The sequence below is a fragment of the Poecilia latipinna genome, unplaced genomic scaffold, assembly GCF_001443285.1.
Source record: "Poecilia latipinna isolate Pla-1442-1.1 unplaced genomic scaffold, P_latipinna-1.0 Scaffold604, whole genome shotgun sequence".
In the NCBI taxonomy this organism is placed as follows: domain Eukaryota; kingdom Metazoa; phylum Chordata; class Actinopteri; order Cyprinodontiformes; family Poeciliidae; genus Poecilia; species Poecilia latipinna.
This window is the reverse complement of record NW_015113220.1, coordinates 151,352-164,095: the sequence shown is the minus strand read 5'-3', so window position 1 is coordinate 164,095 and position 12,744 is coordinate 151,352. Positions and strand designations below refer to the sequence as shown.

The 12,744-nt window shown below is 38.5% G+C and overlaps 1 protein-coding gene across 1 annotated transcript in view; it reads right to left on the bottom strand.

Annotated features, from left to right (window-relative positions):
* The window catches only part of cdk19 (cyclin dependent kinase 19), a 74,480-nt gene that overhangs the window by 31,224 nt on the left and 30,512 nt on the right, over positions 1-12,744 (bottom strand). The window contains exons 3-4 of the mRNA XM_015042857.1: positions 4,403-4,513; positions 4,036-4,176 (exon numbers count right to left, since the gene is read on the bottom strand). Coding sequence (XP_014898343.1) covers positions 4,036-4,176; positions 4,403-4,513 — 252 coding nt within the window. The remainder of the gene's footprint in view (positions 1-4,035; positions 4,177-4,402; positions 4,514-12,744) is intronic.

Below are 12,744 nucleotides of genomic sequence, written 5' to 3'. Positions count from 1 at the left end.
TGTACCTTGGCTCAAAAAAGGCTGAAAAACACTGCAGTAGACAAATCTACAGCCAGTGTTTCACATTAGGATGTCAACATGGATAAACATTTTTGAGGAATGTTTCAGATATTATTTTGGTTCTATGTCAAAGCAATAAGGCAAAACTACCAGTTCGGTGTGCTTAATAAAGTTGGCTGTGAGTATAATCTAAGAAACTATAGACAGACATCAAACGGGGAAGAGTCAAAATGCCATTAAATATGATTCCACCATCAAACAAAGGAAACGACTGAACTATAGTAAAATATTTAAGATAGTAGCAACTCTTTCTAATTACAACAATAACTTATGGAGGAGGGTTGTTGATGGTGTGGGCTTGTTTAGCAGCAATGAGACATTTTAGAAAACAATCATCATGGATTACTGATACGCACACAAAATCTGATTTAAAGTTGACAGAAACAGATACAGACCAAGGCCTGAACTGCTGACCTCTGAACTCCACTTATCCACAACTGACAGCTCAGCTGTTTTAACTCACAAAGCGTAATATCAGGCTGCTGGGAATTACGTAAAGACAGCCTCTGTTCTGACCATCTGATAGTCAAATCAGCGACGGCACCAATCAAGTTGAAGTTCTCCCACCTAATCTGTTCTGTTTGCTTAGTTTTTATCATAGAAAGACCACACTGGCCCTTTTTGTGAGCGGCAGCTGTAGAGGGAACTGGGATGGAAGTGTGGGAGCTAACATACAGATGGGCTGTGGGAGTCTGCACCGTACAGTCACATGTGAGATGCAGCGAAAGCAAATTGGACCAGTCCTGTTGTTTTAATCTAATGTGACAGATCTGTTTGCTAAGAAGCTGCAAGAACACTGATGTGTCTGGTTGTTGGTTCTGCTGCTTATGTAACACACTTAGATCTGTGAGCTGACTGTCAGATACAGAGCTGTTTTGATGAGGGTTGCAGCTTACATTTTAAGTTTGTTGTTTTAAAGACATCAGATTCATCATAATATCTACAAATATTAAGAACGACACAAACATTTCATATCTGAATCTCACCAAGCACTGAAAAAACACATTCAGACAATATTTTACATCAGATCTACAATGGGAAACATTTTGAATAAGAAAATCAGGGTATGTACAAAAATGTTTCATTTCATTTAAAACCTTTCAATATATTTTGTAATACTACCACAATATTTTTTAATACAAACATGACTTTGAGCTGCAGCTTGAACTTCAATTAGAGGTAACTAATTACAAAGTGATAGGTTGGTGTCTTTCTCTTAACTTTTGTAGTGAGTCTAGTAATATTACAGTTACTAGATCTTCAAGTCTCTTGGCTTTAAAGTAGACATGAAAAATAATGTTATTTGTTTAACATTATTTAAACAAATAATGTTAAATAATTTGTTTATTTAACATTTAACATTATTTGTTAAATAAGCTTTAAGCAGCTTCATAAAATTGAAGCTGCTTAAAATGATAAAGAAGTTACTGTTTTGATCTAAAAAAAATTTATTTGCAGTATTAAGTCTGGCCTCAACAAACTCATGGCACATATCAACTTACCCTTTATCTGAAAAAAATTTTGAATATTAATTTCCTTTAGATTTTTTACTATAATGATCTACTATGTTGTACCTCAGTTCAGGTTTTATCATATTCTGTTCAGCACTCTTTATATTGCTTGAAAGGTCTTGCTATATAGTTTTATTCCTTTCTATTTTGTTTCTTGGTTTATCCTAAATAGAAATGTTCTTTGTGGATTTCTATTTAGTTTCTATAGATTACTGTTAGCTAAAGAAAATCTACCAGATGAAGGTAATAATAACAGAGAGGCAACAATATTTTTATGAGCTATACCAGAAACTTGTACATAACAGTTGGCGTTATGTTTTTGACTGTTTTAAGGAACACTTCATGGCTACTGTGGCCACATCAGAACACAAATTCAATCAGATGGTTTAAAACCTTTGTGCTGTGGTTAGGGCACCAAGTGCTTAAACACAGACAGCATACGAAGGAGGAGTCAGATATTTATCAACTCTGATAAGGTCAACTATAACCAAAAGTTACAAAGCTATTATTGTACTTCTGAAAAAAAAACAAAAAAACAACAAGCTTTTATTATGAAGTGAAAAGAGGCGGAGCCAGATTGTTCTGGTTTTGTCATTATCACCCCCCTATCAGGCTGTACTGGATTGTATCTCTGAATGGAACGTTGAGACCGGCTCAAACTAAGATAGTCTACAGGTGTTTGGAATGGTCCACATTCTTCTTAAAGTAGCAATAGAATAAAGATTTTCAGAAAACACTTGCAGGCCATGTTTTTTTCTGACATACTTTATTTATCCTTTCCTCTCAGTCTCTGTAGCTTCTGGAGGGGAAACCGATAGTGAGCATTAGGGTTGCACCGATTGTAGTTTTTTGGCCAATCCCTGATAAATTTTTAAAAAGCCTGACCTGCTGCTTTTGATTTTGGCCGATACTGAATTTTTTGTCTGAAATGTTGCTAAGTATAGCAAGAACGTTGTTATACTTATACGTTGTTAACGTTGGTAACAGTGGGGTGACTATTGTTAACTGAAAACATGCAGAGATCTATCTATCAGTAAAACCTCTACCACAGCAGAGCAAGACAGTATTTTTAGACCTTTACTGATGTAGATAAAAATTGGTTAAGACTGTCTTCACAAGTAAGTATCGGCCGATCAACAATCTCCCAAAATTAAGGAAATCAGGGTCAATTTATTGGCTGGTCAATTTATCAGTGCAACCCTAGTGAGCATGTGCAAAGTAGTTTTCAAGTGTGCCAAAGGGGATCACAGAAAATTTTCTTTCTCCTGAGGTCTTGAAGCAGACTGCCTAAACAGGTTTCTGTTTCTCAAGAACCTGCCCACACATTCCTCCTGATTTAAGATCTAAAGTCCCTTCAACTAGTCAAACTTCAAATTTTGGAGGCACTCTTCTGGAGAAATCTATTTGTGGAATATTATTCCACAAATGTTGGGTTCATCTATTCCACAAATAAACCCTTCATTGCATTCATCTGCCAGCTGAAGCATTGGAACACTCCTGCTAACTACTCAATAACGTTTATACTCATCAGTCCAGGTCAACAAACCCTTGTGCAACAATTCAGCTTGTGAACAAATTCATCTCAACCCACGGCTCACACACACACACACGATACTTTCAGATTCCTCCTCATGGATTGTTGTTGTTTCTGTCTGAGTCTCAGAGAATGTAACTTCCCATCAACAACAACAAAAGGAGTTGTGTGGGAAAAGAAAGAAGTGAAGAATCTCACAGTAACTAATGGTGTGCTGCAGTCAGATTAGATGGTTGAGTTCAGGGCGTTCTGCTCCTCACACACAACAATCCCACTCCTTCACACTATCTCATTTATAATAATAGAACACACTGGGACATAACAACACCTGCACAATAGCAGAAACACATCTCTGCTGACTGCGCTGATTCAGCGTGATAAACTGGAGAGCCACTCAGTCCTTTAGTTTCAACATTAATCCAGAGACAGCAGCGCTGCTTTAGGCTAATGGAGGATAACTGATGTCCATTGGAGAGTTTTCTCATGTCACCTGCTCCTCATCCAGCTCCACTGGCTCCCATCCACTCTACAAGATCTTACTTCTTGCTTATAAGGTTTGAATGGTCAACCACCAGTATATACTTCCAAACCTCAAAACATGTGTGTCCTTAGCATGTGACCAAGGCCCGCTGGTTGTTCCACCTACAGGCCGAAAACTAAAAATGAATTAAACTTCTCAGCTGCAGCACTAGGACTTTAGCTTTACAAAAACCAACTAAAAGCTAATTTTTAAAATAATTTCTTTCCATTACTATAAATGAAGCATATATAGTAATTTTTATCTACACAGCAAGTTGTTACCAATGTCTTAAAAGATAAGGATAAAGATTTATTTGCTTAATCACATGGAAATGGCTCCAGGATGAAGTGTGTGCCATGGGTGGTGTGTGTTAACATAGGCAAACTGGAGCAGTAAAGTTAGCTGCTTACCAGATCCCTGTGGAGCACCCAGTTAGTGTGGAGATAATGGATCCCATCCAGGATCTGGTACAGGAGAGATTTCACCATCCCTCGGGGGAGCTGCATGGGCTTCTTGTTGGCTTTGGAGGCACGGTGGAACTTAATGATGTGCTGCAAAGTAGACAAAGTTTGAGACAGTTTGAGTTTCCAAGGCCTCACATCCACCACTCTGTGGATGTCACTGGAGCGATTTACTGTGACAGACAAAACGCTTTATCTTTCAATCATCTAGAGATAAAACAAAACATTTTTTTTTATATTGTAGACAAAAATAGAATGAAATGACTGTTTCGGTACAAAGAGTGTGGATTTGGCTGATATCACCAGAAAGACTCACCCATAGATCATGTTCGGCATAGTCGAACAGGAGCCAGACCTTCCTGTCGCTGTGGGACAGGAACACTTTCTGAAGGGCGATAACGTTCGGGTGCTTCAGTTCTCGTAACAGCTGGAAGATACACAGAAGAAATATATGAGGAAATATGAGGACATATTTATTTACTTATATTCAGTCATATTTGAATTATTTACGCCACTCTTAGGTATATTTTATAAATGTATTGTTTATGGTTATATTTGCATTATCAATATTTAACACCTTGGATGGAGCAGCTTGTCAACTAACAGTTTACACTTGATAATCAATAAAGTATATTCTATTCTATTCTACAGGTGATTTTACAAAGGTGACAATATGCCTTCTGATTAACTTGTGTGACAATAATGTGTTCACTTAAAATCTTGCATCCTTTAATTTACTCAGTGTATATTATTTAAGAAGTGTAATGTAGAACAAAAATATAAAACCTCAACATTCTGAACTACATGCAAATTACTATGTGAAGAAGTAAACCTCTTGAACAGACCAAAAGCAAAACACGGCGATGGTAGCATTATGCTGGGAGGATGCTTTTCTGCTTCGACTGTTAGAAGTTGCAAAAATAAACTGAGGTAGAGGTTTATCTTTCAGAGTTATGGTGGAATGGTTTACATCAAATTATTTCCATATGTATGAACAGCCCAGTTAAAATACAGACCTAAATCCAACAAAGAATCAATGGCAAAACTAAAAAAAAAACTGTAGTTTACATATGTTCTTCATTCAATCTGGCGGAGCTTGAGCTCAGATCAATGGACAGAAAGTTTCAGTCTCTAGACGTGCACAGCTGGAAGAGACACTACACTGAGATTTAGATCGACATTTGAAAATGTAATACAGCATGTGGGAGTACTGCCTTATGGCAAAATGCTACAAAACAATACATTTTCTGTAGAAAATGTAGAATATACTTTTAAATCTTGCAATGAATGTACACCTATGCATGCGTCACAATAATACATTAATAAACTAATAATAATAATAATAATAATAATAATAATAATAATAATAATAATAATACACTTGATCATAAAATGTCCCAGAAATGATTCCAATAAATGATAATATTGTTATTTTGAGACCATTTTCAAAATAATGGCATAATAATGCCAGTTCAAACTTGGAAAGTCTAATAAACGCTAATTTTGTTCAGAACACTCCTCAGTGGAACTGGAAGACATTTAAAACTAAAAAAAAAAAAAAACCCACAACAAATAAAAACAAGAAAGGAAGAAATAAAAGGAAATAACAACCAAAACCATAAATATAATGCATTATGAAGAATGGAAATATTGAGCTCAGTTGTATTTATTATGCAATTACTTGCTTATTTGCTTATTGTGACAGGTTTATAGTACTTCTGAAAGTTTTACTTGGATGACAAACCCAAATCCACCGACCCAACGGCATGACAACATGACAGAGAGCTGCTGAGTGTGGAGCTGTAACAGCAGCTTATTGGACGTAAACAGTGACAGTGACAGTAAAGTGACAGAGCTGCATAACTGCATTCTACACTCTGTGCTGCACCTTTTGTAATGGTTCACTGATCTGAACAATTCCCACTTGCTCTGCGTCATTCTCTGACCCATAACAGTCTGTCCAGAATCAATCACTGCCTTCAGTCAAGCCTCCATTACTGCGAAGCTGGCTCAGCTAGAGGGGAGCTGCAACTGAAACACTTTATAATGAATCCTGTCATGTGCATGAATTATTCAGTAGCAGAAGCTGCAAGGAGTCTAACAGTAAAACTGCCGCAGAGGGCGCAAAGAATGCCCGAGAATCTACAGGTTTTCTTGCATTGCATGTCTTTATATATGCAGACTTCAATATCAGTACTTATCTTTGAAATATGGTGCATTTCATTTTGATAGAAAGCAGAAAAAATGTATCTATGAAGGACATAGTAGTATATCTATGGTGAGCTTATAAGACACTCCACATACAAAGCGTACAAAACAAAATGGCCTCATACAAATCACCATCTTTAAACTCAACCAGGACACAGCACTCATTGCCTTCTTTCCCAAGCTTTACAAACAAAAGCAAAAATGTCGCTAAAATATATCAAACTGAGAATTTTTATCAGAGATTTTATGTATTACTTTTTTTCCTGCCCATATAAACAACCATGGTGGTATACATTACTGAGTTTTGAGGGAGAGTAAAAACAGGAAATATTGCTGTTAAATCCCCATAAAAGAGTTATTAAACTGTTTGCTCTTCACTTTATAGCCAAGTTTTAAAATAGAAGGGGTTAGGAAGGGTAAGTCCAGGAAAATAATGGTGGAATTGTACATAAGCTGTTTGATTCAGCCTCTGGCTGTAGAAGTGGGGTTAGTGTTTGACTACAGCCTTAATCCAAAGGCTATAATGCAGCATTGTGGGATTGAGCCCATGGGTTAGGGGCTGTACAGCCCCATCAGACTGCCACCACTAGTAAACCAGAGGGATACTTGCTGTATGAAAGCAGAACTGTGACTTCAGTCGCCGAAGGCACTGTCACACACAAGACATCATCATCGGTCGGAAGTCTGTTAGTTCATCAGGGGTAAGCAGATAGTGCAACCAGCCAGTTATCACAACAATAATTTAAGAAATGTTTGGAGTGGCTGAGTCAGAATACCAACTTTATTGGGAAAGAGAATCAAGATTATGGTGATAGTAAGAAGACCTTTCCAACACCTTGAATGATGGTGAATCTACTGCAATTTCCCCAAAACACAGCTTATGTAGACAATCCCAAGTAGGCAGGGCTTGTTGCGCCAACACCTGAATAAGATGCCAACATCTCTGATGGCTGACTACCAATCAAACAATTAATCCACAGATAGTCATGAAATCCCCAGGGAAATTCAAGTATCCAGTAGCACATAAAGACCTCAACAAAAACATAAAACATACTTCAATTCATTAATCATTTTGAGTCTACCTGCATACCTGACAACAACAATGTATAGCAATAAAAACAGTGCTCATCAGCAGCACATTTAAAAATATAGAGGAGGAGATAAAAAAAATAAAGAAGTGGTTCACGGTTTAAACTTTAACCATCTAAACACAGTGGTGCTGGTTTGTTGTCCCATTATTACAAGCTCAATGCAGTTTCAAAAAGGTCCCGCCTCTTGGCGTAACATAATAGACAACCACAGAGAAACAGCGGCTGAACTGATTTTCTAAAATGACCTCACATATATAAACACTGGGATTTACATGTAGAATATTTATTGTATGGACTCTCCTGGTGTAACATTACAGCAAATCAACACAACACCGCTGCAGGCTATAATCATACGGCTGTAATCCAGCCTCAGCCGGAGCAAGCCGGGTGGGAAAATTTTCCATGTGCAGAAAATCTTGTGACTCGCTTTCACGCACTATTAAACAAAGACCATTTAGGCTATTTTAAATGTGGAGGGACGGAGGACACGCTGGGAACACACTGCTGGCTGTTCTGTCCAGTTTTTACAGAGATACAACAACTTCAATGGGGTGGAAGACTGAACGAAGTATTAGAAACATGTTTATTTTGTCCCTTTTTTATGGAGCTTAAAACAAATACATGGAAGATAGTGGATATTTTGCCAATGTTACTTGAATAACACAATGGGATATTTATGTCTGCAAATACACATGCAGAATGTACACAGTCAAGAAAAAGACTGCCATTTCTTTGTTTTTGACCAGTCTAGTTATAAAGCTAGCAGGTTAGCAGGGACATCATTCTGTACAGCCTTCAAGGCAGCAGATTTGACACAAAACCTCCATTCTGACGCTGCAGTGAAAGTACCGCCACCAATCAGCCGGTACATCCACTGTTGGTTACTGTTGATTTTGAAGATGGGATTTGACAAAATGGAATGTTTAGTGCTTGTTTCATAATTGGGTGCTGTACAATGTTTAAGGTATGATTTAACATGTAAAGCACTTTGAACTGCCTTGTTGCTGAAATGTTTTATACAAATAAACTTGACTTAAACTCTAGTTCATTTGCCTTGACTTTCTAGGAAAACAAACTAGAGTTTGAGATCAATTCAGATCATTTATTTGCTCCATTTCTTCCCTTATGCTGCTGCAACATTGAACCTTTTACCTGATATTGGACAGGAAGTCATATATTATCCATGAAGAACTTTAATGAATCACATAGCAAGAGCAAAATTTCTGCAGTCGAAATGGGAAACTCAAAACAAGCAAGGCTGTAAAAATGGCAGTTTATTGCTGCAGCAAACCGGATTTGCATCACACTGACGAAGCAACTGGAGAGAAAGAAAACATGCTGTCCTGCATCAGCCAGCTGCTGTGGACTGATTAATGGCTGCTCTCATGCTGCTGGCGAGCAGCAGATCGATGAATGCTGCAGAGTGCTTTGTGCCAACCGCTGGTTACAGACAGACAGTGCAGGGAAAAGCCAGCTCTCTTCCCTGAACACAGTGGCGGCTAGTTTAGCAGCAGACATTTGGTGTTATTATTGCATACAAACCGCTGGCTAAACTACAAGCTGCCGCTCCAAGTATAATAGTGTGGGACTGGGCAGGAGGAATGCAGTAATACGTATTACTGACAGATTAAACGCATGAATTATTGTATTATGTTGTTTTTACTGAAGCAGTGAATTCTTTAATGGTTTACCAAACTTGATCTTCTTATAGAAGTGTAAATCATGGGTTTAATTTGCCATTTGCTCCATGGTAACCGTCTTTTAGGGCTTTATGATCGCCGCTCTTAACATTAAACTGCGGTCCTATTTGCACAGTGATCTGTGAGCTTCTCGGAAGAATTGTCAACATAGACCAGCACAAACGCAGTTCATCAGTCTGGGGACAGTAAAGATAAAACCTCACCATTATATGTTTCTACCGCTGAGGTTAAAGGACACCCAATGCTGCGCAATTTAAAAGGAGAAGTCCTTTTAAACTGTGGGCTGATTGGAGACATCTCCTAACCTGGAACAAGGTGAGGAAAAACAAACCCGTCAGTCATGTGTGTCAGGGTTTGCTCCGCATCTGCCACGTGCTTCTTGGGGCCCGGAGGTAAAAGATTGCATTTGTGAGGTCAGGGCTTTTGCAAAACAAAAGCCATTGTGAGCAAACATGGAAATGCCTCGGGAATTACAAGATTCATGAACAATGTTTCAATTCATGAAGGTCAAACTGAGAATGAAGCAGGGTGGAGATGGAGCAGAGGGGAGAGCTGGTGACAAGACTTTCAGAACAATGACTAAAAAGTGAAAGGCTTTCAGCTATACAGTACTTTAAGGAAAATTCTGATTTTTTTCCCCTCGTAGGGAACAATGGCCACACACACACAGGTCACAAGTCAGTTACAGACAAGCCACTTCAATCCTGGTCATCAAATGATTGCAGTCAGGTAAAAGTCAGTCCCACCAGGAAGTTCATCAATTCATCATTTGCAAATTTTGCAAAGACTTGCCATTTTCATCACTCAATGCAAATTTTCCCCAAATCTGACCAATCGCCTTCTTGTTTTCCACTTCCTTCCTGCTGAATTTTGAACAATCTTCTCGATACCATTCTATTTTAACTTCCTATTTCACAACATCTCTTGAAAGTGGAACCTGCAAGACAAAAGCATGTTTTTTGGGGGTTTCTTTGCAAAAAACATTTTGAGATGTTCTTTAAGATTTGTGTAAACAGATCATGTAACTGTAATAACCAATATGGAATTCTTCTTTTGCACTTTGACAGTTCCTCAGGACAGGATTTGATTTGTATTAAAGTAATGAATATGTTTTTTTTATTAATTAAATATTAACTATGTTAAAATCCTGCCTTTTTGGGAAAGGTTATGTGTAGCAATTTCAACTTTCTGAAATTACTACAGTTCACAAGAATCGTAATGATCTGTTAAATCTCCATTTTTATACAACTTTTTCCACATATATAAACCTTTTCAATCAAGCTTGAAAATCAGTTAATTTGAAGTTGCAGTCAATTTTCAAATTGACTGCAACTTATTGAAAAAGTAGCTGCAAATTTCAGTGGTTTTAAGCTGCAACAATCACAAAAAAATACTACAATGTAGCGGTGCCATTGACACTTGCCCTACTATGCCTGTTAGGAGATAGAGACCAAATAACAAATAAAAATGGGTAGGGCGGTAAAGTGAAGGGGCCAATGATCTTACTTTTGAGAGAAACTGGAGAATTAAATGTGGATGTTCTCTCAGAGGTGTCAGAAGAGCTGAGTGAACGGATTTTCCAAAGCCTCGCCAGAGATGCTTTCCACTTTGCTTCTGGACTGCATTTAATTGGACTTCTTGATCACCCAGAAGGACAAAGTTATTGCGGAAAAATTCAAACATCACCTGGAGAATCCTGTTCCTCCAAAGAAAATGTTTAAGTCTACGAAAAGAAAGATCAGAAAGACTTTTTTTCCTAGTGATGACTTGTACTCAGATGAAAACTGCCTGAGTGAGGATTATACTCCGGCAGGCATGGACCCTGAATAATGTTTGAGGGACGTGAAAGAGAAGGGTTTCAAACGTGAAACAGAAGAGGAAAGAAGAAATATAGTGGAAAAAATTCTTTGGCGATTGATTTATAAGTCCAGTCATAGAGCTAGATATGCCGCTTGCAAAATGAAGCACACCCTACCTGTCCAGAAAAAGCTTGCTCCTAAACTCTGGGAAGAAGTAAAGGATATAGATTTTGTCTTTTTTGACAAGATGGAAAGAAAACTCTGCAGAGATATATTTCAACTTCTCTCAGGCAATGATGATTTAGTTAGAGAATTGCTGTTTAAGATGATAAAAAGTGACAACCCAATAGTTATTTACAAGGTTATACAGTGTTTCAAAAGAACCCTGGCACGTCCTAGGAAAATTAATCTTCCACAAGACTATCTCAGAAAGGCATGGAAGTACATTCAGCATTCTTTCTGTTGTGGAGATAATTCAGACGATGCTCAGACTCAAGAACCTTCGAGTCTGAGCGTTGAGTTTTGTCCAGTCTTAGTTTGGCCTCTGAGTTTAGACCACTCAGAGGAGGCAGGTCCTGACTCGGAGGCAGGTCCTCCAGTTCCAGCAAATTCAAAAAGACCAAATCTTGGTATTTTTGTCACGCTTTCAGCACCAAGGTTTGTCTGCATTGGGAATATTTTTGTGTTCCCACATATGGTGCGTTGTGCATCCTCTCTGCTGGAGAGCGTCCCTTCAACACGACACATCCTGTTTCTGTTGACATCAGGCTTTATCTCAACAGCAGGCTTCACCTCAATAGCAGGTTTTATCTCAGGCTCTTCATTCTTGTCTAGGTCTTCGAAGTCTATTGATTCGATGTCTTCCAAAACTAGATCACCTTTATTCACATATGGATAGTATTTGTTTATGTCCTGGTCGTCAAAGACTACTGCGTCTTGGCTTTCAATGTTTTTTAGTCCATACTCAGAGGCCGGTCCCGACTCGGGGGCCGGTCCTGACTCCTAGGGCGGGCCTAACTCTGAGGGAGGACCTGCCTCCGAGTCAGAACCGTCCTCCGAGTCAGGACCGGCCTCCGAGTCAGGACCGGCCTCCGAGACAGGACTGGCCTCCGAGTCAGGACCTGCCTCCGAGTTAAGACCAGAATTATCCTGCAAGGCATAACTTTGTTAAGGTGAAGATGCACAGAGGGGCAGCTTTGCCTTTATCCTAATGCTACCCACACCTCTTTTACGGTTCTGGAATAAAATCCCTCTTCGCCACGGTTGGCTTCATTGCTGTCGCCACAAACATCCAGAGAAAAACAGAGATAGTGCAACAATAGATGCAAGGAAAACATGTAACTGCAACACAAACATCATGCTGGCAAAACAAAGCCAGGGGTCATGAGAGGAGCACAGCCAGCTGGCTTAAACACCTCACAGATGGTCATCTTCATATAATGTATGTCCAAGAAAATTTGTGTTCAGGACATTCAGATCTGTAATATATCATTTCATATCATTAGATAAGCAAATAATGATTGAATGTGAATTAGTCAAACTTGAACTGAATTATTTTTCCTCCAGTTACAGATTCTTTAAAACACTTTACGATTTGTAAATATGTAGGTGCAAATAAAATTAATGCTTAGCTTCTTCAAAATCTTGCAAATATCTCTTTATTTTATGTTCTGGTGAACTTGATACCTTTGCATATCATCACACCCCTCCTTAGTTGGTGCATTGTGCGTTTTAGATGCATTCCGGTTCAAACACACCAGATTCAAAGGGTTGAATTACCTCATCAGCCTGCTGCCACTTCCTGCAGGCAGGCATGGAAACAAATGTATCATTTGCATCAGGAAAATATTTTAACATGCA